Source organism: Rutilus rutilus (genome assembly GCF_951802725.1).
Source record: "Rutilus rutilus genome assembly, chromosome: 25".
Taxonomy (NCBI): Eukaryota; Metazoa; Chordata; class Actinopteri; order Cypriniformes; family Leuciscidae; genus Rutilus; species Rutilus rutilus.
In genome coordinates, this window is record NC_140229.1 from 11,261,689 (window position 1) to 11,289,050 (window position 27,362).

Here is a 27,362-nt window from a genome sequence, read left to right on the forward strand (position 1 = left end):
CGCTGAACGCTTTACACTTATAATTATACCGTATTAAGTTTATAAGGTAATGTCTGTGAGCCAAAGACTTGTATTTCTGTCAGATGTTAATGGCACAATGAAATACGAGTGAATTAAATGACCCATGTGTCTAGGTCTTACTTTATTTTAATTAGCTTCAAATGCATTATTCGTTCTGAAAAGTGAATGGTTTTCTATATTAATGAGTGTGCAAATTTTGTTGCAAATCTAAGCAGTATTGTATTACTCAATTAGAGGCTGTGATAGTTTAGTATTTACTAAGTAACACGAATCAAACTGGACTTTGCACTCCAGCCAAGTTATTTGAAACCAAAGTCATCCTTCGGAAATTGGGAGATGGGAACAAAATGCTACAGTAGAGTGAACGGCTGAGGAATTTAATATGGCACATTTACAAGAGCCCTCTTCTGCCAGATTATCAGAGCACGCCCGGCTGTATAGTAGAGTAAAGAAAACAGCACGAATCCATCACACGCTGCGTTGACATGAGAAGATGTACAGCTGACCGCCCTCACTCTCAGCTGAGGTCAGATTCAAGCGCTAGTTTATCCATTTTGTCGGATTATCGACGCTGATCTCTGGCCTGGCCAAACCGTGGCCACCACATTGGCTCTGGAGCGGTAGACCAGACTAGTTTACGTTGGCCAGCAACAGTGTGTTAAGTATGTGTGTTCGTAGTGGACAGCGGCCATAACATGATAAGCAAAATAATTTATTGGTTTGAAGCCTGTTTAAGAGCAGAGGACATAGGGAAATGTGGGGAGTCTGTATGAGCAGCTGGCCTTGAAAATTACTCTCGGCAATCACAGGGTGCAACATAAGCCAAACGTGATTAAGTTCAATCCCATTCTAATAAAGGCACACATATGGAACCCTAGCTGGGGTTGGCAGAGGCCCCAGTCAAACAGTGCCCATTTAAAAACGCTCCCAGGGTCGCCTCCCCTTTCACCAGCCTCAGCTACTAATACCCCTCACAGTGATTGTGCTGGTGTTTGTTGACTCCATTATTTAGTCAAACCTTTCTCTCTCACCTCGGCCGTTCAGATTTGCAGCAATTACAGAGACTCGTGTTGACTTTTCCCAAAGTGCTTAACTCCAGATTTTATACTGTAGAAACAGAATTCCATTACTGTATACCTTAGTCTCCTTAGGTCAGTGTTATCCTATTTAGGAGTTATTGGGCTGCAGGGGACATACAACTGCCAATAGTTAAATACTTGAAACTTTAACACTTTATTTTTGGGCTGAATTTATCAAAGCAATATTTGATTTGATTTGATAATATTTTGTAATATATACAGTACTGCGCAAAAGTCTTAGACCCGTTAGTATTCACACCCCAAAAAATGGTTTTAAGCAAGTTATTTATATATTTTTCTAAAGTGTGTCAGTAGGAAATATCAGTTTACATTTCCAAACATTCCTTTTGCCATTAATTGTAATAATCCAGTGCACTCCACACGGAAGCCGGTGTGCTCCACACGGATATCTGATCTCACCATCATTGAGATTTCATGAAGAAACAGAAAAAACTGAGACTAAATCCAGAAGAACTGTGGCAACGTCTTCAAGACGCCTCAAGAAACCTTCCTCCAAAGCTACCTGGAAAAACTACCCTTAAAACCGGACAAAAGCTGTTTTAAACACAAAGGGCCCTATCTTGCACCCAGCGCAATTGACTTTGTACACTGACGCATGTATCATTCCTAGTTTGCACCCGCGCAAAGCGCGCTTTTCCCTCCACAGAAGCACGTCGCTAAACTAGGGAATGAACTTGCGCTCCCCGGGGCGGTTCAGCGCAAAGAGGAGGCGTGTTCCGGCGCAAACGTTCCTTCATGCTATTTTGCAGGTTTAGAAAACAATTGCGCCACTAACCAGGAAAAAATTGTTTAAAGTCAGTGGCGCGTTGCGCATGTTATTCATATGCTATTTTAAGGGCGCATGCTTGGCCATAATCAATGTACCGTGTGCACAACATACACTTTGATTCTCTCATCTACACAGAAGCAGCAGTTTTCATTTTTGCAAATCATACATTATTACGATAGATAGATAGATAGATAGATAGATAGATAGATAGATAGATAGATAGATAGATAGATAGATAGATAGATAGATAGATAGATAGATAATTTATTATAAAAGCATACATCTAGCTTACACATTTACCCAAATTATCATACGCCTTTTTAACCGAAGTTAATTTGGGTGGGTTTCTCCATCCCATTCTACGTCCCTGACGAGAGCGTTGCTCTCCTTGGCTGTGAACCGCTCCTGTCGTGCGCCTGGCAAATCCGCCGTTATAATAGGAATCCGCTTTAGAACAAGAGCGCCTGCTCTTAAAGGGAATGTGAGATGTCGCTCTGATTGGTTTATTTCACGTTACGCCCAAACCACACCTATGAATAATGAAGCTACTTCAGACCAACCCATTTTAGATTTGCGCCTGGCGCAAGAGTCATTTATCCCCCCGGGAAAATAGCAACAGCGCCGAGACCCGCCCACAAAGTTACTTGCGCTGTGCGCTTTGACACTTGCGATTCAGATCGTTAAAATAGGGCCCAAAGAGTGGTATCACCAAATATTAATTTGACTTAGTTAATAGAAATTAATTGATAAATAAAATCTATTTATTACATTATTTTTGAAAGCATCCTCACTTTACAGCATTTTTACACAAGTACTGTAGCTTTGCAGGTAGGTTTATTCCTTTTTTTTCATGTAATCACATAAAGACTCGATTATGGTGATATCAGATCTCCGGCTGTTGTCATACTCGATGTGCATACACAAATCTCATTGGATTATTACAATTAATGGCAAAATTAATGTTTGCAAATGTAAACTGATATTTCCTACTAACACATTACATCAAAATATATGATCAACTGGCTTAAAACCATTTTTTGGGGGGTGAAAATCTCACCAATATATCTCTCACTGCGTGCGTGCGTGCGCGCGTGTGTGTGTGTGTGTGTGTGTGGAAAGTGAGAGAGAGATGACAATTTTAACCAAATTTTTAAAGGGACTATATTTATCCTCACGTTGTAACATTAAAATTCTTTGCATAGTTACCTAATGTGTTTAACTCAAAACCATTTCCAACAAAAATGTTGTCATGAGAAAACCCTGTAAATGTATAACAAAATTCAACAAACCAACATATCACTGCTTTCAACAGACTCATTTGAGAGGTGCAGACTACAACAGAACTTCTAGAATGGAAATACATTCTCAGACTCAATCAGTGATCTAGGATTCTTCAGCCTGGTTGTTCCCGATTGCAAATCCACGGCCACTTTTAATGCCCCAGCCCCTCTAGCAGAGAGAATAGGGAAGGATGGGAATGCTTGCATCAACCTTCTCCATGGCAACATGCCTGAAGCCTGTCCTGAACAGCCTGAGGGTCACAATGATGACAAAACAGTATTTAACTGAGCACACTGCTCCTGCTATTTACAAAAGGGTTGGAGGCTGGGGAGAGAGCAGCTTCACAAAAGTCCATTTACAGTACGGGTCAGTACATCTCAATACCTTTACAATTCCAGTCAAATTCTTTGTGTCCCCCCCACTGACAATAAGTATCTAGCCCCACGCCACACACAAAAGGCCGACCGGCGGTTTATGGTCTCCGCTGACATTAACCCAACAGATTTTGGCTCCTCTCCATTAAATTGCTCTTTCTTTTCTTTATCAAGCCATTAAACTTCTCCCTTTCTTTTTCCATCACACGGGTCATTTCGAGTGTGAAGCAATCTGAGAGCGAGATGCGGCAACTTGCCTTTAACAATAATTAGTTCCTCTGTACGATGGAACAATCAGTCTTTTTCAGAGCACCAAAAGGATTCTTCTGTTAAGGAGACATTAGCTGCCGTAACAAAGGGGGTCCCGGCCTTTGGAGCCATTCGCCTCACATTAGCTCATAGTCCCGCTTCCGTTTCAGCCTGGCTTTGAGTCAGGACACAGCGATTGGAGAAATCTCCCTGTGAGTTTGAGCTGCATGCATTATGCTTCCATCCCAGCCTAATCCTGCTTTTACAGGGGTCAAAATGAGGTCAATCCTCAGAGCATCCATACAGGACATGATGCTGGGGTTAGAGCAAACATCTAAAGATGAGAAATCTCTCACAGGGACTTGCTTTTAAAGATAAACTTGATAAACCTTTCTAATGTGAATGCAGAGTTTTGCCATGAACAATTAATAGTAATTGAATTACAAATGATTCATAAAGCCAAAATAGTCTTACATTTCAGCTTGTGTATAGCAGGAAACCAATTACAAGAAATAATGAATATAAAAAATATATAAATGTGCCTTGGCTGTCCCATTTTCAAGGTGATCAGGTCAAAACTGGAGTAATAACATTCCTAAACTCCTGAATTGAATTAAATCTAATCTGCTGCATCGAAGCAATGCTATTCAAGCCAAATCAAATATGTTTATTTTTGGTAATATTATGATATTTTTAGAAGAAGGTACATCCATATTTAGACATACAGTGTACAGTACATCCTCTTGCACAAGTAATAAAATATGATATAAATTAGATAAAATTGTGGGTTTAGCCAAGCATACACCCTCATAAAATCCATCCATCCATCCATCCATCCCTCTCTCTCTCTCTCTCTCTCTCTCTCTCTCTCTCTCTGTCTCTCTCTCTCTCTCTCTCTCTCTCTCTCTCTCTCTCGTTGCTATGTGGTTGGATTGAGTGTTTTATATTTTGGCATATGCACACAATGTTTAATATAGGCCCTACTTTAAAAAGTATGAAGTATGCCCAATAATAAAATAAATGATTGCCTTAGCAAACACTGTTAACAATATCGATTATAATATCAGACGTCATGTTGTCGGCAGCTGCATGGAAAATAATTACTGGCTATCAGTAACTGTCAAAATTTCTATTTCAGTTTTGTTCCCATTATACCTGTCCCATTATGATTAGTTGGCCATACTTCCCCCTCATGACATGACAACCTTCACACTCCTTTAAAGGTGTGTGACAGGTATGGCTCCTGGCTGAGAGAGTGCGTGAGAAAAGGACTGCTGGACCTCCACGGTCTTTGTGTTTGCTGTCCTCTTTTAACGGGGTACCCGGTCATGCGTCTTCTCACTCATCGTTTGAGAGTCCCTGGTGTTGGTGATAGCTCAAGCCCCTTTGACAGAGAGAGGGCAGGGGTGACTAACACCGCAAACCCCCACCTCCAGCTGCCAGGATAGGGCACACAACTGACAGAGGCGTCCTTGAGTCTGTCGACAGAACTAGCTGTGGGCGCTGAAGTACCCCTCCCACCTGCACAAGATGGCTATTTCCTCACTTTTCCCTACCTGCCCCCACAAACAGGCCCAAACTTAGACTTAAACATAGACATCCAATTCCAGCTCAACCCCATGACTGACTTTATTCATGCTAACCCAGTATGTCATTTTGATTTTGCATGTGAACTTATAGTGGAAGATAAAGTCTGTTTGTTGCTTATTCTGGTCAAGAACTGCCCACTTAGACAGGAAGAGACCATCTCAAGGCTGGAATACACTAACACAACTTTTGCCCAAATTGTCACCTTGATATGCAGTCTGGAGTAGTCAGTGCTAGTTGCAGAATAAAGATCCACTCCGCGGATATCGGGCAGTCGAGTTGACATTTTTTCAGAAAATCAGGTAACACTTTATTTTACAGTGTCCATGTTACATATGTTACATGTACATAGTAATAACAGTAAACTTATGCATAATTACATGCAACTAACCCTCAACCAAACCCTAATCCTACCCTAACCATACAGTAAGTACATGTAATATTACTCAGTACTTAAATGTATAATAACATTGTAACAATGACACCTTAAAATAAAGTGTAACCGAAAATCATGTAGCGTATAATGGCAAAGACTCTTCACTTCACTTTCTTCACTTCAAATTATGAATCCGTCCAGTCGGAGGATATCAAACACATTTGATATTTTGAGCCGACTGTTTTTATTTGTCATGTGCTTCATAGCAGTAAGGTGCATGTTTTCTGAGTGAGTTAGTTTTAATTGGAAGGACTTGGAAGTCTGATATGTCATCCTTCCTCAGTCGTTAAGTGTATGATGCCCAGTTTTACAGAGTCAGCAAGTGTATGATGGAGTCTTAGAAATCTGTTCAGATTTGAAAAGGTCTGTAGTGTGTTCCTGCCTTAACTGGTATGTAAAGTGATCAACGACAGCCATTTTATTTTAACGTGCCATTTAGGGAAATTTGAAAAAGTTAGTTTTTCGATTTTCACAAGTTCTTTTGTGTTGATTATATAAGACTGTCAGACTGTCTTGTAAATTGTCTGAGGTTGTTTTTAGTTAAATTTACAAGAAAAAATGTAGACCCTGTAGCATAGACTCATCACTTGAAAACACTTATCTGTGTTGAAAGTCTGGTTCAATGCTGATAGGGAGAACAGGAAGTAATGAGCTTGCTGCTACTATCTGCAATTGTGTTTTGGGTCGTAATCGACTTGAAATGTGATGTACGAGCACGTTGCTTCCTTCTCAGCGGTCCCACTTTACAAATGATTTTCTGTTACAGGATTTTCCTCAGCATGTATGAAAACACTAGCGTTGTTCTTGGCCCGAGAGCAGTCTCAGCATGAAAAACCTATATGAGTCCATGACAACAGCTTGGCTAGCTAACAAGGCAGAACTTTTCTGTATATGAACTGTGCACTTTCATCATTAAAATCCTCTCAAAATACGTGCTAATCACCCGCACACTGATTTCTTGACTACCACAAACAAACAAAACACTCTAAAAGCTCCAAAATCTATCCAGGCCTCCTTGTCTGGTATTGCGTTGCGCTGTCTGCTTTCCTGGCCGAGTTTGCTCTCTTACAATGTCAGTCAACCTGGAGAACATGTGCTTGCCTGGTGGTGCTCATGACCTCAAAGTGTTAAAACAGAGCTAAAGCAAAGAGGCTCATCGTTCCAGACTGCAGAAAGAACAAATATAAACACTCATTTGTTCCTCTGTCTATATCTCTGCTGAATCAATACAGGAGAGTAAAGAAGTGTTAATTCCTACCCACTTTCATCCATATTTTTATGGCTATTGAAGACCACTCTTGCAGGGCAGATGGGGCAGGGCCCCCCATCATATTAACTATCTATGTATGTTGTTACTGATGCTTATATGTTTTTAGCTTGTTTTTTTTTTTTTTTTTTGGTTGTTGCATTGTAATTGTTGGAGCTTGTATTGCAAGACAAATTTCCGTGTACACGGACAATAAAGTGCTATCAATCAATCAATCTTAATGCTAACCCCTTGAAAATCTGTTCTGGTCATACCATGAGAAGCAATTTGAAAATAACAAGGAATTGAGCCTGAACTTTTTTCATGTAAGGTTTCAGTCCATCTACGTCATCTTCTCTGTTGTTGTAAAACCTGAATAAAACAACAGTCGTTCAGGCCCCTGAGTAATGGACAATTAAACGCTGGAAAGAGTTGAGCACATTGTGCCAAGCACAGAGGTTTTGCTAGCGCTAGCGCTAGCGCTAGCACGTTGCTATTTATTGGGATATGATGTCCAAACAAACACTTCCCCAGGGTTTTTGAGTTTGAGAGACCAGTTCTTGTGTGCTTTTAATCGGAACAATAACAAGTGTGAGATGATTAATAGAAATGTCATGTGTAATTGTGCTAAATTGTTATTTGCTCAAGACAAGGAACTTAAATTAATGACAACTATGTTAAAACTTTGGATATACCGATCAAGAAATAATTAGCCAGTGTGGTTTTGTTTTTGCAGTCAATCTTGCTCAACATGTCATGAAAGTCCTTGTGAATGAAAAGAAAAAAGGGAGTCTTAGAGGTTTAAATGGTAAAGATTTTTAATTAGTTTATAAATATTTCTTTTTTTTTAATTCAGCATACAAAAATGACAGTATGTACATCCACAGATAAGTGGTTCACGAAGGCCGTAATGGGTGACCCACATACTCTGTTCACATGCTCAGAGAGGTTTGGCATTTGAATGTCAGCATTTTTTTTATGTTGGGTAAAGATATAACAAGGCACAACACATATAGTCCAATGTCCTTGCTGATATACGTGGAATAAATACAGGTATTCTTCCTCTAGAATTGAAGTAACCAACCAACAGATGGAAGCCGTTGCAAAGTTCCACATCCAAGAGCCGCATTTGAAGTTCCCTTTGCGTGTTCAGCACTTTCTTTATCTCGTCAGTCTCTTAAACAGTCTTAACTGGTGAAAGTAAAGTACCATCTGAGTTTTGAGGCCTGTATCCCTTAGAACTTGGAATGTGGAATCCTCTGGAACGTCAAGCAATTCCGAAGGTTCTAAGAAGAGTGCTTAAAATCAATGCCATGTCAAAAATAGGGAAAATGTACCTTTTAAAAAAATAAAAAAAGGGACCCGGGTACTGTGTAAGAAAATAGACTTAAAATCTGGATAAAGGAGCATATGCTTTTATGTTTAAGAAAAGAGGAAAAATCCTCTTGAGGACGGTGAGCTGGGTGTTTTTAACAAAAAAACATGTTCATTTGTGCAGTAAAAAAATAAAGTCCAGCTTCTGAGTTGATATTTCTTTATAAAAGTTCATATAGCCAAAAATAAACCATGTTTTCTCAAAAGCATACAAGCTGGAAAAGCATAAGACAAAAGTAAGCCTTGTTGGTAACATGCTTTGGTTATCTGTGGCCGAGTATGTCAGGTAGACAAAGGTTATGCTCCACACCCAGGCTGAATATATCTAGAACAGAATCAAGTCTTGACATTTTCAGCTTGTTCAACCACAATGTCTGGGAATTCGAATTCGAATTCAGTCCAGTTCTGTTAAAATGAGTAGAGCGGATTCCAGATCTCCTTTAGATTAGTTTAGCTGAGAATAGGTACGAGTGATGGGGATCAGCACAATTATCGGAGCAGACCGCAGAGATGGATAGCAGACTCATTTGCACACATATTTCTCCACAGTCCTCTCGCACTTTTTGCACGTGACGTAGCAGCACCAGTGGTATTTGCAGTGGCAGCGCTCCACCACTCTCTCTGAATAAGGGTTGTAGCCTCTGCCACAGCACATCAGATCACAGCTGTCACTGCCGCTGGAGGTCTTATTGCACTGCCTATAGAACAAACAGACAAAAACAACTTTATAGTACAGACTGTACCAACCATTCAACTCTGAAACATTATAAAAACTAAGGCTATGCAAATAAAAAAATAAACTAGAATGTAAGTCTAGTTTACCAAGTAATGGGTTGACAACAACTAGTTATACTAATTGCTCTGATTGACGTTCTCTGGAGATTTTTACATAAAGGGCTATTTTTAACAGGTCAGTGTTAAAAAGTGCAATGCTTTTAGCGAGAGAAATATTTTCCTTTTTTTTATTAAAGTAAATTTTAATTATTTGACATTATTTTTTATCAAGACTTCATATTGATGAATTGTATTTTATTTAAAAATCTGCAGAAATATTTTCAATATTTTATTTTCAAAATTTTATATTTCTGATAAAATAGTACTTTTATTACAGTTTTTCATAAAAAAGTATTTTTAAAAACAAAGTTACTTACACATTTTTAATTATGTGACTTTTTTTATCAACACACTTAAATATTAAAGAATATACATTTTTATTTTTATTTTTCAAAAAATCTGGAAATATCTTCAAAATCTTTCTATTTTCACAGTTTATATTATTTATTATTTTAAACTATTTTTATCCAGACATTTTAATATTGAATGAATGATAAATGATATAAATATTTTCAGAATTATTTTCTATATTTATCTATCATTATCTTTTTTTATTTTATTTGTAAAATATAAAACAGCCAATTTGTCTCACTGATTAAAAATGTATCAATACTTTTTAATAATGAACGGGGGAAAAACACACACTTAAAAAAATAAATAAATAAATAAACTTAGATAAATGTACTAAATGTACTAGTTGTTGGACAACTAACTCCTACCCAATCCAGGAACAAGACTTCAAAAATACATTTTTACACAAATAGATGACCAAACATCTCTCTGTGACCATGAGAGCCATTACTAAACATAAGCGTCTTTTCAAACCAAGGTAAACATTTAGCTCAGCCACATATTAAACCAACAGCACTAAAACTTCTTATAGCTCGTTTAAGAGCCAGTTGATTCGTACCCAGGGAACATTTTCTTCTCTTGCATTTAAATCTAGCAGGAGTGGATCTTGCAGACGCCCTCATGTACTGAAGCCTGAGGCATCTGAGCAATGAATAGCCCTGTCATAAATCACACTCTATACACTAGGGGTCGGCCTGTGTGTAGCCCTCTCCGTGTAAGTGCATTGTTTTATAATTGTGTGGTGTTAATGCTCAGGGTGCTGAGAGACAGACAGAGGGCATGGCTACGATGAGAAGGAGAGAGAAGTGAAGAATGCTGTTATTTAAAACTAAAGTAAAAGTCTCTCCCAGGTCAATGCTGAAAGGCAGGCAAATATGCTTTAGGACTCGATGAGTAGCATATGTTCAAATGCTGACCTGCACCAACGTGGAGTCAAAAGTCAAAAAGTTTATAATGAAGAGTAGGGAAAAAAAAGCCTAAATTTAGTACACTTTCCTCCTAATCTCCTAATGTTCTTAAAGTGATCTGGTTTTACCATCAGTTTCACAATTTAACAGCTGTGAGCAGAACTTAAAATTTTACCTCAAAGTGAAAACACATTTTAAAACACATCTTTAAACATCGCTCACAGATTGTTTCTTTAGCGATACCGATCATCTCTAAGCCTTTGGGATGTTGTTCTGTCTGAACTTCTAATGTGCCAATTTCATTAATCACAGTCTTGAGGCCCACAAAGCAGCACGGGGGAACACGGAGAGCAATGTAACTATAGATGAGGCAGATGAGATACGCTTGTCATTTGGTCTCTACCCATCTCTCACCGCCAAATCAGATTAGAGAACCCAACTCTGCAGGTCTAGTTAGGGTAACACTTACGGCTCATTATCTTAAGACCTTCCAAATCACAAAGAGAGGATGTGCAATGATAGGAGCTTCCTGACTGCTTCCTGACTTCATGGGTGAATCTCACATTTCACCCCCAAAATCAAATAAAAAAATAAAAATTAAATGTTATTATTAATTGTTATAGTGCTGATATTATATATAGTGCTGATTTCGGGGTGGAATATGACCTGGTCTTCTTCTTCACAGGTTTCATGAGACTCAGCCTTGTTTTATGGTATTATGCTAATTGACCTTCTGTAGAAGTGACAGCAAATCAAAACAATTAAATGTGAGGACAGGAGATGTTGTAGTCACATGTTTTAGAGACAGGTATAGGGTGATGGGTTCAACAGAGGAGCTGAACCCTCTACATACCAGAGACCACTATGGAAACAACATGTGCGACACACAGTTCCCTGTTGACGTTCTCTAATGATTACAAAACACACCAGTGTCTTGTGACCAAGTGCAAAGCACTAAATATATGAACAGAGAGCGCATGTGAGTGGTCTTATCAGGATTAAGGCCGAGGATGCATACTGTGTGTTGAGTGCACCTGACATACAGCATGTCTCTAGGTTATTTGTGCACTGACTTATAATACCTATATGCAAAGCCTAAATGGTTACAATGTTCAACTGAAAATATTGAGATTAAGAATTATAAAGTTCCAACTCTAAATTCTGACCGGATGAGCCACGTTCAAAGACATTGTGATATAACTGACACCGAAGAAATCTACTCAGAGGGCATCTTGGTGAATATCTAGGCAGATATTATTATGCACACATGTTAAAATGTTATGTTAGAAACATTATAAATATTTCTTCTGTGGCTCAAATCACGCAAAACACTATAGAAAAAATAAGTAAAATAATTGTATTATTACTATATATTAGTGGGCAAATTCCAATCGGAAGTGAGCACCACTATGCCCAACTCACTCCGAAGGGCAGAGCCCTTGAAGTGGGGACTTTGTAGGCAGTAGGGCACTTCTGTGTCATGCGTTAACTCCAGATCACCCTCCATATCTAGATTTAAAATGAATCGCGAGGACTTAACCATAAATGATTAAATTACTTCCTTGAAGTGACCATCGCATGTTCCCTTCACTAACGGACTTGTGGAAGGGCCCTTCGTGATAAGATTTAGAAGTTCACTTTCGTTTGGTGTCCCCTTCCCAAAGTGCCCTTTAAGGGTGCTAAAACACTTGTCCAGTGTCTTTTATTTTTGTTGCCACCATTTTTGGAAGTGTTTTTGGCGATAGTCTTTACTTCCCTATTGTGATGTAGGACGGGACTTGATTTTGTCAATCAGGAATTGATTGGATGGTTGGATGTTTGTGGTTTGCTATTGCTGTGATGTCATGTGAGTGATAGGTTTTCCTGCCCTCGCACCAGTAAACACATCATCAGAGAAGAGGGAGGGGAAGTTATTTTGATTATAAATTATGAGGGCACATGAATTTAAAAATAAGAATTGTCAGGTTCATGGTGACTTTAAGACTGTGAATTGCACACGGTTGCTGAAAAATAATGTCATGTGATCCAATAATTCCATGTATCTTAGCCAAAAACAACATTACAGAGCACATTTATACGCAAACATAACAAAAGCAAGGAAGCTGAGGTTACTCCATTCTTACCTAAATCTATACCTGAGTCTCCACTGATAAAGCAATAGGAAATAAGCAGGAAGAATTCATTGTCGTGCTAATCTGTGTGTGCAGTGCTTTATCAGCCGAGAGCTCTTAGCTCCGTGAATAACTGCATTACTCACAGACTGACTCTGATAATGGTAAAGAGGACACAGTCACTTTGGACATGTCAAAGACACGTGTGTACACTACACACACAGACTGATCCTCTATACTTTATCAGGGCTTTTCACAACAAATGGTGCCACCAGAGAAGGAAGAGAAGAGACAGTAAAAGAGGGACAAAATAAACCTTATGAAGTGACAAAACTAAAAGGTTGCACCACATTTAATGACATGAGCATTGTGCTTAAAAACAACCTATAAGTTAAAATAGTTGTGGAAATGAGTAATATTTTGCTTTAAAAAAAGTTAAAAATGAGGCCAGAGGTCAGTCCGTTAGAGTTAGTTAAATTTGATTCTAGTTTTGTTTCTGGACTTCAAATGTTTGCACTTTAAGATGTTTTTATGATCTATCACTGTTGTCACATGAAGTACTTGTGTCCATTCCAACTAAAATAACAAGTATATGAAATGGTAATAAATATTTTTAAATATTAGATATTTAAAAAAAAACTTAAAAGCATAAAAATATGATATTAGAAATATACTTTTTGCATTAGGGCCTGTGAAAATATTGGCGGGGCATTTATACATTTGACTTTATAAATTCCAAATCCCCCCCCAAAAAAACAAACAAACAATCCTTATTGTTTGAGCACTGAATTATGTAATCTGTTAATTAGTTAGTCTCACCTGTCCTGAGTACCAAAAGAGCCCATCTTGTCATTCCTCATGCAAAAGTCTGGTGAACTCTGCAGATAAACCAGCTCGTTCTCTCGGACTGGCCGGATGTCGATGTCTTTGGGGACGAGTTGCTTGCGTGTGCCCATGGGCCGATGGACCACCTTAGTGGCTGACAAGTACTTGGTCTTCAGATCCATTGCGATGTCTTTCAGGTCCTGTAAGCCTCTCCAACAGGTCCGAATGGAGCAGGATCCAGAAACACCGTGGCATTTGCACTTCATGACCAGAGCGTCTCGCAAAGCCTGCGTAGGGGGGTTTGGGATGGATTCAGATGAAGTCAAAAGTAAAATGACATTATGACAATCTACACAGGGAATGCAACATACTAGTGAATTTGGACAGCTTTTCTGCATCAAATAAAGAAAAAAATCTACTTTGAAAACAGATCATACTCAAACACGAATACCAAAAACCCCATTTTAATTAAGAACTTGGTTTGAATCAAGTTTATAATTCGAATCAGATTCCTTGACCGATTGCCTTTCAGATTAAGGGTGTGGTCACATTAGCAGTATTTCAGTGCAATTTTGCAGCCAAAAAAGGTAGATTGTCAATAGTGTAGGATGTAATAAGAACAGCTCACACAGCTCAAACAAGAGCGAAATCTCGTGGAAACCGTTTCGCCCTGATGCAAAAATCCCATGTAAATTCTTGTTGGAAATTTTGCCAAGCAACAATACATGTGAACGCACCTTAAAGGGTTAGTATACCCAAAAATTTAAATGAATTTAGGCTTTTATTCACATTTAAACATTCACCAACTCACACATCAGTTGTGGTAAACGGAGGCTCAAGAACGTTCGCTTGACGTGCAAGAACCAATGAGGTTAATTCTCATTTTATACAGCACGTTTGAGCCTCAGCAAGAACCAATGAGGTTCATTCTCGTGTTACACAGCACGTTTGAGCCTCAGCAAGAACCAATGAGGTTCATTCTCGTGTTACGCAGCACGTTTGAGCTTCAGCAAGAACCAATGAAGTTCATTCTCATGTTACGCAGCACGATTGAGCTTCAGCTAAATAACTCAATTAAATCTGTTTATCATATAAAACGATCAAGTCTCTTCAGAAAATTTAAACAGCTCAATTCATATGGATTAGTTTTCAATCTCTTTATGAAAAGATGTCTTTCTATGTTCATGTCTTTGGAGGGACAGAAAGCTCCCAGATTTCATTAAAAAAAAATCTTCATTTGTGTTCCGAAGATGAATGAAAGTCTTACGGGTTTGGAACGACATGAGGGAGAGTAATTAATGACAGAATTTTCATTTTTGGGTGAACTAACCCTTTAAGCCTTGAGTCTTTCATAGTGAATAATTGATTCCATGTGGTTTCTGTGAGGTACCGCTTACCTGTCTGCCCACTTCGCTATTGTGAAGATGCATCAGCTTGTTGGCATGCGTGCCAGACTTCTTCTTAAACTTCATAGGTGCATCAGAAAACTTGGAGCCCATAAGGAGACCATAATGAAGGTTATCAGCACAGCCGCCCCACCTGTACCCAGGCTCTGGTATTTCACCTGGAATCGGACCACACGAGCACAACCTCAGGTCTCCGGAGGTGCACGCCCGTGCTATAGTGTGACTTATAGCGGCTGCAGAGAGAGCGTATACAAATGCAGATTCCCTCGTTCCTGAAAAAAAAAAAAAACTGATTAAAATGATTTGCTAGTATAAAAAAAACATGCATTCTGAATCCTCATCATTGACTTTTTTCCCTTATAGAAAAGCAAAGCAACCCGTCAGAATGCAGTAAGAAAGGATAATGGCGGAGATTACTGAACTGTTCTCACAGTGCACATATGTCATGACAAGATAATAGGTGTAGAAACTGGAGAGGCTCAGCTTGACCCCGTACAAGGTACATCAAAGACCATCTCCTTAGCGGTGCACTTATGAGAAGCAGGAGCGCTTTAACTCTTGACAAATGCAAACGGTCTATGGGGAAGGAGGGCAGTTCTCTAGAACTTCAACCAGATTTAGTTTGACCATAACCAGCATTTGGATCATGCTAAAAGCTCTTAATAAATAAATAGGGAGGACGATTAAACCATCCGTTAAAGCAAAGCATGCATGTGTCAGCGCCGTGTGGAAATTCAAGACGTGACGACACAACATAAATCCATGGAAAAGCAATGAAAAACATAAAGTGGACAACATGATATCCCTTTCATGACTATTTTATTTAATTGATTTCATATTTCTTTAATTTGTTGACAGCTAAAAAATCACATCTGTGCTACAGGGGTCGGACAAAGGGTAAAACTGTAGGATTTAAAAGACTGTGAAACTAGCAAAAAAAAGGCAATTCTCTGTCCATTACTGACTAACTCACTCAATAGCATCTCTCATTGAATAGAATGGATCCTATTGTTAGTCCTCACAGTAAACGCTGCTCCTCCGTGAAGCCTCACATCAAACGGAGCAATAGAAAGAAGAGCGATGTGCAAGAATTCCATGGGTCGGAGGTTTCCGGGCGAGCAGGGGTACGATTTCTTTTATCATGCAGCGAGGCACTTAGGCCCAATTGCAGCATTTAACTGGCATAGTCTTCGTTACCCGGAGCGAGAGTGTTTAAGGATCACCGTAGGCTGCTTTTTAAACCATTGCCCTCATAAAGTTTTCCCTCAACAATTAGATGGGTTCCTCAGACCTATTAAGGCCTGAATGGAAACCATACTCGGGTATAAAGAGAGGTGTGTGGTCACTTAAGTTGCCTTGAAGGAACTGGCAATAGACGGAGAGTTGCCCTTTCGTATATTCAGGGCTTACTGTGTCTAAACAGAACATCTGTGGATAGATTTCAGAAAAGGTTCACACAAAATAGGCTTGACTTGGAAATAATCCTCTTTGGACATGATTTTCTTCTGTAACTCACCTCGTTCCAGGTCCGGGAGGAATTTTTGAGTATCAATAGAGGAACAGTTCCAGCGCATGTCTGCAAAGGTCTTTTGGCAGACCTTTTTAACCTCCCGTGCTGCTTGGATGATAGTTTGCATGAGTTCCAGGTTACTCCTACAGAGCTGAGCCTGAGAGGAGACGAGGCCTGGCAAACTCTTGCAGTGCTGGGTCTTGTTGATGTGTTGTGTGGTCTGTGATAGTGCCCTGGATGAGGAAAGACACATGTTTCAGTGAACACTTGATGTCTGTAAACTCTATTCGTTCATTTAAATGTCTTTTGAGGTGAAGATGTTCAATCAAATTTTATATCACAAGTTAAACAGAATTCAAATGTTTGGTGGTGTGAAAAGTGATCAAAATATTTGTGGCAAGTCTTGAGTTTAAACTCAAACTCAAATAAACATGGTTAAAGCCAACCCTAAAATATTAAGAGGAACATCAACAAAGCGTTCTCGCACGCATTTAAGCTGCGGGCTAAAATTGTTCAGTGTCTCGCTCGCAAAGGCATGCGAACAACAACCCATTCCCAGAGATAATCAATCAAGATTAGAGCAAATGGAAGAAGATTATTTCTGCATCACTTGGAAGCAAGAGAGGAACCAAAAAGCAATTGCCAATGGAAAAAATGTTGTTTATCCGCAAGATGATTTGTTCATTGTTAAAACTTTAGAGAACGTACCATGGTATAGCAGCTGCCATACAATACTAGAATAATTTTTGCAAGGTTAAGTCATAGTAGAAACCTCAAGTCATAGATGTAATCTTAGAAATGATCTAATAGGTTTTCAGTTTACAAGAAATGATTGCGAAACAAAATCATTAAAGATAAACGATATTCATTTCAGTAAGACTTTGTAGTGAAACCTGTTGAATTCAAGCGTTGTTTTCACGATTCCTGTTCTATTTTACTAAAACACAACCATGTATTACTATTCGTGAGAACCAACCAATACCTATGCCTGTTTCAGATTAGGGGCCGCCACTTTATGTTCCATGATATGACTGACAGACCCCTGTCTTAACCTCCGCGCACACACACATACACCCTCTGTCTTTGTTATCCGGGGAACACAGGTGTTTATGGCGGCATCTGTTTTGTATTTTTTGCCATGCAATACTCTCTACCAGCATCCTGTGCATGCGAAATGGCCTCTTCACATCCAATTTTATCCACCGTCATGTTTTCCATTCCAGTGTATCAATTATGTGAATACAAAACATTCTGCAGAAATTACAAGTTACCGGGAAATTAGTGTTGAACTGGATTTACTTTGGACTTAATAGAATTAAGATCAAATTTCCTAATCAAAAGCCGTTGTTCCACTATCAAGAAAAGGTCGATTCCCAGGTTCCAAAATTCATTATTATTCTTTTTTTTTTCATGTTCCACATAGTTTGACAAATCAACTTGAAAAAACATCTTGAATGCGTTTGAAACCGTTTCAGTATATAGAGAAAGGAGCAACTCACAGCCATTTGATTCCTGTGCACTGCTGAGACAGGAGCAGGAATGTGAGAAGACAGAGCGGGAGTGAAGGGAAGGTTCGCTTCATGCTGTACAATAAGATCCAGCTCGATCAGAAGACACTGACGCAGGTGCTCGCTGACCCCACTGCTTCTTGACACAATTATAATTAAAAGCCAAAAGCCATGACACTTGTTCCTTCTTTCTGTCCCTCTCCTGCTTTAAAAAGAAAATTAGAATCAGATTAAATCGATCACACACATCTGATGGTTGCTATGCAATGTGCACTTGACATACTTTGAGGAAAACATAAAAAAACAGCTTTTACACACCGCTTTGCTCCAAATAGTCATTTTGTATTTTGTAAGGCTGTATTGTTATTTTATTAGCCAATTCTATTGCATTACCGTATTCTCTTGTTGTGCGGGTTTAAAAATACAATTTTAAATACATTTTAAGTTTTTGTATCTCCTTGTGAGAAGCAGTTAAGAAAACACTAAGTACAAAAGATAAATTATTCTAAAGCAAAACTATTTTTTTAATAGTACGTTGCAATTTTTTTTTTTTTTTGCAAAGTGTTTTCTAATACTCAGCATGCAAATTTCCTGAAATATAGGTGTGGCAATTTTTGGAATGTTATCAAATGTTTTCAGATTATTCCATTCGCTGGAACAGGACGGCAATAAACAGATACTACCTCCCAGTGGACATGCTGTCTGGCCTCAGGCATGATGCTTTCACATACAGACAGTGATTGTCCAGATAGCAGAGATGTTGTTTTTTCCCCCTCCTGGCTATAGACCTACCCAGACAACTATACATTAAAAGTGCTATTACAACTACAGATGTACCTAATGTATCAAAATCATAGTACTTGTTATATGTATTACACTTAAAATGTTTTCTGCTGTTGAACTTGCTACTATAATTACTACTATAATAATTTCTACGGTTTAATTTATATATTAGTGCTTATCAACAACAAATTTCAAAGTGGAGATTATAACTTGGACAACTTTGATTTTACAAACAAATTTAAGGCAGCATTTAAGGGTTTTTTTCTACTTTTTTTTTTTTTTTTTTTTTTTGCTTTAAAGAAAATTTCAACAATACAAGTGTAGTTTACATCCCATGCATTATCTATAATCTATATCCCATTAGGACAGATATAGCTACGCCTATACGTGGTTTAGAGATTTTAATATTTTTCAGAGCTCATATAATTAAACAAACCTCATTTATGATATAGATAACGCCTATTTAAAGATATGAGTGATAAGATTATATTGTAGGCTAAGTAGCAATAAATAGCCTACGCAAAAGCAATAAAACAGCTGTTTTACTCTTGCAGGCAGCGCTTTCGCAAAGATTGCACTTTATCTTTTATCTCCTGTATTTTCACCTGGGGGGGGAACCGAAGTAAACTTAAAATGTAATTTGTTCACTCGATATAACCCCTTTGGGTGGTCTACAATCTAGGCACTATTGCCTATTATTGCCCTGTCAATTGATTTTAATTTGCACCAGGGATATTTAAAAACTACGACATCTTTGTAAATAAGAGACGCAATCAAGCGTAAAAACTTTGTGCACAATAAAACGGAATGCACTTTCATCCTCACCTTTATCAAACAGAGGCTGACGTCAAAAAAATGCCGATTGTGCAAAGTAATCCAAAAGTGCGTTTTTATTTAAATCCAGCCAAACTTCTGCAGTTAATCCGTTTTTGTGAAGTCCGAGTGAGAAAGCATCATGCAACAGTCCAGTGATAAAGAGAAGAGTCTTGATTTTGCTGTGCTGTGCTGCTCGCGCGCTGGAATCTGCTGGACTGACGGTGCACACGGAGGTCGAGACTATATGAGCCCTCGCGCCACTTTGATCTCGCGCTGATGTCAGGGGCCATTAGCATAACAAAGTGGTTAAGGTTACGAAGCCAAAGAAAACGTTGAAAATATGATCTGTGACACTCAGACATCTCGCTACTTTTGATTGGGAATTTCAGCGTTTTTTTCCAAGGCTATTTGCATTGTGGGTCATTCCTCGAAAAAGGTGCGTTTTGTGTCCCTCATGAGTAGCCTATGTGTGTAAACGATGACTTTAACAATGACAATCTGACACATTTTATTATATGATATTGAAGGCAAATATTTTATTTAAATTTCCTCTTCTGTTTCCAAATTATTCTTAATTATCCAAATATCCGTTAGCCTACTCATTTCGACGGAAAAAAATATTGTATTTATTCGCTCTAGCCTAGGCTATATATAATTTAGTTGTTCATAACTGTGCTTTATTAAAATGGTTTACAATTCCTAAACGGTCATGATGACATCATCATCCGTGCAGGATATGATATACTCAAGCGTAGAGGTGTGATTTATCATCACTTTATCTTGTTATTTTGTCAGGACATGATTTTAAATAGGCTAGTCCATCCTGTCACCATTATTATGTAGTACAGTAGCCTAATGTTTTTTTGAAAACGGAATATTTGTTAAAATATCAGCATTACATTTCCTTCTAATAAAGCACACATAATATCATGCAACTGGCTAGCATATATTTTAAAAACTGATACTTTGGGAAAGACACCCTATTTTCTGCACTGCAATCCATGAGAAGTAAATTAAGTGAGAAATCATGGGAGCATCAATTTCGGGAAATAAAATCACAGAATTCGCTACAAAGTTGGAAATATGGCAATTCTAGTGTTTGTATGGTCCATAAAATTATAGGCTATGCGGCTGTAAGCCAGAGTTTCCACACTCATGCCATTTACAGTGCTGTACACGGCCCATATTGGCCACTCCAAAAACGGCAAAGGCAATTTTCCAAGCACGCTAATAATGATTTCCACGTGATGAATACATCCCGATGCACGTTTCATATAGCCACTATATGACAAAGGTTCTTCTACATTTCACACAATAAATGATTTAACCTTCAGAAATACTCCCAGTAGCCCATTGAAGTCCACATCTGAGCAAAGATATTTCCTAATTTATAATAATGAGCTATTAAATTCCCTTGTTATTTTTGGTCTATCAAGAAGTATAAAAGAGTCCATTAAAGGATTCATTATCCTTACAGATTGCTAATAATAAATATAAATGTGTTGAGAAAATATTTTTATAGAATAAAAAATAGTCCACTACGTGTATCCATTTATTACAGTTCCCACCACACACAATGGCCAAGTTAATATTTTAACCATCTATGGTAACTGTCATTTTAATAGTGTCTATGGTGTAATAAATGTCAAGATGTTCTCTGGCCATATGCTTCTCTTATTAACCTGCATGGCTCTCTGGTCCAAAAACGCCTCCTGCAGTGAATTCCGTAACACTCACAGAGATTCCTCTGTAAAACACACCACACAACCCAATTTTCAAATAACGACGCAATTAAAATACGACCATTAAGAGTTTTTCCACTGTTAACAGTAGCCTATCTGTTTTATATAAAACAGGCAATTCCACTGATTTTGTGGTTAAGTGTGTGAACATGGGGCTGTGAGTATGAATTTGAGGCAAATGAGCAAGAAAGAAAAAAACGAGAAAAACAAACATCAAAGCTACAGTGAAAAAAACAAGGCATGTAATATATATGAAAATTAGGGAAAATGACTGTAAAGTACTACATAACAATACAGCATTACAATAGATCAATACAGATACTTAAAAAAAGAATAAAAAGTCTGCTTATTTATTGAATAATACCCTTTTTCATACCAAAATACATTTCTGCAAATGTTTGAATGAGGTTATTCTCTGATGCCTCTCAAAATCAAGAGAAACTGAGTGGATGCTTCTCGCCTATTAAGTTGAATCTAACTGCGCAGATCCCTTTTGTTCGAGGTCTTGCGTGTGTATGAGTAAATGCCTGCCGCTACTTATTATCATGAACTGTATTTACTTATGTGCAGTAAATCATGCACTATAACCTTGATTGACCCACTGAATGCCATTCCTTACACGTCTTATTCCATAATAAGGCATACTGAGGGAAGTCAGGAAGAACCAAATGTCACACAGACTTATATCATTCACTTCAACAAGGCATGCGAGAGCGGCATGGTATTGAAAACTGTAGGCATGACTATTTTAGTTTAATTGATTTAAGAAATAATCTAATAATGTAATCCTTCTCTCACAGCTGAAACCAAAGCAGCAAAGAGCAGAAAAGAGGGCAGCGTGTATATTTAGAGCTAATCTGATACTCTTAAGAGATACCACCGCCAATTGCCGAAGCATGACATTTTCATTCACTGCCAAGCTGCATCATTTCAGCTCAATATAACGTGAAATGCCCGTGGAGCTCTAATCTCGACCCAAAGCGACGGGAAAGCAAATATATGCCGTTTCGCTAAACTCATCTGCCCACAGCAAATTATATGTGGGAATGGGAATCAGCCAAGCTGAGGGGGAGGGGACGTGCCGAAGATAATAGACTTTGGACATGAATAAAAACCACAGACCTTACATTTCAGAGATTCAGTGCATTCTGAACATTGTGAATAGACGGTAGCCATCAATAAATGGGACTTATTTTAATGATAAAACCAACTGATTCATGATATGTTATAAAGTAACCAAAAATATGCATTCACATCTTTCAAAGAGCTTCTTTCCAGGCAGTGTGGAGCCATAATAGGAGCGTGTTTATGGAGACTTACACCCTTTTTATGAGGGACGTGAAAAGCATCTAGTAGCAGTGAGATGTGAATGGGCATGAGTAATATCAGGTTAAATCGGACTGAAGACTGACTAACAGAGCTGTGACCTCCCTAGAGTGTCTCTGTTTGAGGTTTTAACATGCAGATTCTCAATTCCTCCTCATACCAGGATCAACACCACGGACGCTTTGATCTTCAAGCCGAGAGTCTTACATAGCCTTAGGCTGGTTCATAGAGGGCAAGAAAGCGACTTCGGTTTATATAACTGAAATTATGCATGGGGCAGAAAAATACATGTGCTTTGAATGAGAAAATGTCTTTTTGTGATATTTCTTGTTTGAAATGTTAACTCAATTGAGTAATTTTAGATATTTTGTGGTGGGGATCCATGTGTGAAGTTTAATGACATTACTGATACTAATGATATAAGGTTTGCATAATGAATCATTTGAAGCAGCTGTGCCAACTGGTCCACGCAATTTGTCTTCTATGTGAGACATCATCAGACATAGTGCCATTTACCCTGACACATATTCAGGTCATTCATTCTGAGCTTGTTGAAGGAGTACAGAGACACAGTGCCCCCCCGTCCCCTGACGTCTCGGGTCTCTGCCCTGCTAACAGCTGTCTCCTGTCTCAGCGACTGTCAGCGGCGCAGAGCTAGAACTGCACGGAGAAATCTGAACGGTCTAAATCTCTGTAAAGATGTAGAGTTACGTGAACAAATAAACTTCAATTGAAAGCAAATATATCTGTCTTAATGCGTCTTAGTTTCGAAAAATGCCTGAATAATGTCAACAGTGATGAGGTTTTATTGTCTTTTGATGCTAATTCTATATAAAACCTGTGATCAATATTATTTACAACTTTAGAGTAGACTTCTTTTTGTTCGACGACTTTATTCAATGTCTTTTTCATCTTTTGCTTGATCTAAGTGCAACAAGATTTAAAACAAATTGAAATGCTTCTCTTGCTCTAAAATTTATATCACAAATAACTGTGTCTGTGTGTGTATAAACAAATTAAAAATGTATAATATATAGACATTATAGATAGATAGATAGATAGATAGATAGATATATGTTCATTTATTAACATATACATATCTATTTTATTATTAGATTTCATTGTACTATATAGTCTACACATATTACATATAAAATATCAGTAACACTTCAGTAAGGTTCATTAGTTAACATTAGTTAATGTATTACCTAACTAACAATGAACAATACATTTACAGTATTTATTCATCTTTGTTAATGCTAGTTAATAAAAATACAGCTGTTCATTGTTTGTTCATGTTAGTTCACAGTTCATTTACTAATGTTAACTAATACAATGATTTTAATAATGTATTAGTAAATGTTGAGATTAATATTAACTAAGATTAATAAATTCTGTAGAAGTATGGTTCATTCTTAGTTCATGTTAACTAATGAACCTTATTGTAAAATGTTACCAAAATATCTTCACGAATGCAATGTTGATAATCTACTGGCAGACCACCACAAATAATATTGAAATAATACAAAATTATCATAGCTTCTTGTTTTGGTTAGCAATATATATTGACTTTTTAGACAAAGTCAAACTTTGAGACACGTTGCTCTGCATGAATACATGGTGCCAGCAACAAATGGGTGGAATCGTTACCCGTTTGAGGGAAAACATCTACACAGTACAAACAGAACACAGCAACAATGTTGATTTGAAACATTGTTCAGCAGCTCTGCGTCTCCAACAAATACGAAATCCATTTGTTTGAGACACAAGAAAGGCGGCAGCGTCTGTTTGGTGCTGTCTGGTGCTCTGTGATGGAGAGTCTGTCATTGACTGGCTGTTTAAACTAAGAGGAAATGCATCATTTTGGCTGCAGCACTGTGTCCAATCAGTTTATTTAAGCTAAGGTGGGAGAAGCTTTGTTTTGGCTGTTCTTTTGAAACCTGTTTTAATTAGGCAATCTCATAAAAACAAATCATGATTTAATAGGCTGAACGAAGAGAGACCTGACAAACAGCTTGTGTCGGCATGCCAGTATCCTGAGGTTTTGTTTCTATTGCAAGCATGGTGGTGCTAAAGTTCAATTGACTTGAATGTAAACAAATTACTGTTTAGGAGAACATTTTAGGAAGTTTACATACACTAAACATCAAGAATGAGAACTTAAGAGCCGCTCCCCGTAATTAAGATTCCTATGCAGAAACTTTTCAAAATTACTTCATTTTAAATTCCACGAACACTTGTTTTTAGTTCACCAAAAAAAAAAAAAAAACATGCTTTTGTGTCAGGGTGCGTGTGTGTTCTCACGTGCTTTTTGCTGTAAAAACACTGGGACAGTCACACTCAGCAGGAGAACCCAGAGAGAAAACGTTCAGCGTCCAATTCAGACTGTTTAGAGAGTTTGGACCTGTTCTTCAGAAAGGGACCATTTGTTTAGGACTGGCCCTCTCTCCCCTCTTTGAAGGCGATGGCCCCTTTCATGTACCAGATGGGAGGTACTTTCAAAAACACAAGTGACTTGTCTCACTGTATGGGAACATGCACCCGTTTGTTTTATGCTATTGGAGTCTGGTAACATTTGCTACTTCAAAGAAGTCTCTCAGATATGGTTATATGCAAAGTGATTTGGAAAATGACAAAACTTGCTACAAGGAGGTAGACCTTTCATGAAAGCAAATTGTATAATCATTAACAAACATGCAGGGAACTCGATGCTCTGTGGCTTGTCACTGCAGTGCTGTAGCTGTGTGGGGTTTGATCTCTCAACTTGTAAATGATAAAATAGGTGGGAAAGACAAGGAAGTGAAGGGGAAGAACAATGAACTCTTGTTCACAAGCCAGCATGAAACATGGAAGGAGAATTAAGCTATGGCTACAAACAGCAGAAGCATGAAAGGCCTTCCAGACATCGCCTTGTGTGCATCCATGTTGTCCTGTCCACATTTGAGAGAGCATTATTTTTCCCTCAGTACAAGATCAAAGTCTTAACCCATCTGCCAAGGAGAATGCTGGGACAGGCGATATAGATGACATCAAATCAGCTACTTTATCGGTCAGAAGAGACACTCTTGTGGTAAAGAACATTTTCTGCTCAAAACAAGATCAAAAGAAGCTGCTCATCAACCAAAGCGAGCGAGTTATGGAGGTTTATACGGATGAGAAATAACCACTGTCATTGGAAATGAGACAGCAGGCGCAATATACTGTTCCAGCATTCCTAGCAAAAGCGAGACCAAAAGCAACTGTGCAACACAAGAGCTAGAGGAATACAGTTGGCCTTGAACCAATACACAATAAAAGTTGTATTTCACATATGCCTAGCATTTCTGTTATCCAAAACCAGTCAGTCTGTTTTGTCTGATACCCAAAACCTATAATATTGCATTATGTCTGGTATCCAAAACTGTATTGGCTAAAAATCTTCTAGCCTGAGAAGCTGACAGAAGAATCCAGGGAAGAGAAGAAAGCAGGAGACAAAGTGATGTTGATAAAAATGAGCAAGGTTTATGTTTAGATTTGACTATGTTCAGTCTGACCACCACAAATCCAACAAGTGTTTTTGTATCAAGCTTCACAACAACATCCCATAACACCTCTTATCTCTCATTCGTGATCAATCATAAGTTCTTTCTTGAAAATCATGGGTTCTTTCTTGAAGCTGCACACCACACATAGGCTGTCCTAGTGTGCCAACACCAATAACAGGCCCAAATATGCAACTCTATTATGGAAATAAACCATAAAAAACCCTGCAACTGGCCAAATCTATAAGCAACTTTAAAAAAAGAAGAGAAAAAAATCCCAAAGTCGCTCATAATAAGCGGATTTGGCAACTCTTCTGACAACCGCATTCTGCTGCTGTGTGAACATGGCCTATTATAATAGCCTTTCACCTGATTTGCAGATTTTGTCCTGTATATCTGTTTCTGAAGAATTTGATACAAATGAAAGAATGAATTGAGCTGTCTGGGTGGTAAGGGCACAGACTTGGCAAAAGTTTTGGGTCTAGATGAACACTGATCTACTAAGGCGGCAGAGATTAACAGGGCAGAAAAAGGTAACAAGTAGAACAATAGATAAACTGTACAGACACATCTGTTTTTGATCAATAGCTTGCTGTAGGATTAAAGCAAAAAGAAACCAGAGTACCGGGTCGGTTATAAGAACTATAGACACTCCGATCTGAAAGCAAAGTAGTTGGGAGAAAAGACTGCCAGAGCGGTAACCTAATCACTCCAAATCACAAGGTAATCCTACTTGCCCTCCACTCTTACAGCAGGGCATTATTCATATCGGCAGGCACTCAGACCTCAAACTCTCATAAGCAAATTAATCAGTGACACACATTCCTAATACTCTTGATTTAGAAAGCCAAAAAGCACACAGTTATTTCAAGAATTCTAATAGCCATATTAATGTCAAAGATATGCCCATTTTACTTCAAAAATACTCAGGTTCAGTTAAAAGTAGGGGGGGAGAGAGCCGAAACACTAAAACTGCTTAAAAACTCACAGGTTAATCCATGGCATTTAAATACATGAGAGATCTGATGTTAAGGTCTAGATTTACATGCAGAATACACAGAAAAAAAAAAAAGAGTGTTTCCGGATCTGACCAACATATTTGACATTGGAAATAACTCAAACCAAATGCGTTATTTGTTGGTGGTTCTGAGATTTTGGCAAGGGATTGCCGGCGTGGAAACCTTGAAATAAAATCCTGTTAAGCCTTCTGCCTCTCTCTCAGGAGTATAGTTAAAACCATGCTGTGCATGGACATGATTATGCACCGGCACAGGTCCTACGGCA

At 38.3% G+C, this 27,362-nt stretch overlaps 1 protein-coding gene across 3 annotated transcripts; it reads right to left on the reverse strand.

Moving 5' to 3' along the window:
* Positions 1–7,863: 7,863 nt before the first annotated feature.
* Positions 7,864–19,706, reverse strand: wnt11 (wingless-type MMTV integration site family, member 11). Of its 3 annotated transcripts, XM_084400621.1 has the most exons (7): positions 19,499–19,706; positions 18,574–18,678; positions 17,882–18,092; positions 16,389–16,615; positions 14,864–15,144; positions 13,461–13,753; positions 7,864–9,135 (listed from the first exon to the last, which is right to left on the reverse strand). In XM_084400621.1, the coding sequence occupies exons 3-7, from the start codon at positions 17,962–17,964 to the stop codon at positions 8,961–8,963; spliced, it is 1,059 nt and encodes a 352-aa protein (XP_084256747.1). In that variant the 5' UTR covers positions 17,965–18,092; positions 18,574–18,678; positions 19,499–19,706; the 3' UTR covers positions 7,864–8,960. The 3 variants fall into 3 exon arrangements, with proteins under 3 accessions (XP_084256747.1, XP_084256745.1, XP_084256746.1); XM_084400619.1 differs by lacking the exon at positions 18,574–18,678; XM_084400620.1 differs by lacking the exon at positions 18,574–18,678 and having other exon boundaries at positions 17,882–18,095.
* Positions 19,707–27,362: the final 7,656 nt, after the last annotated feature.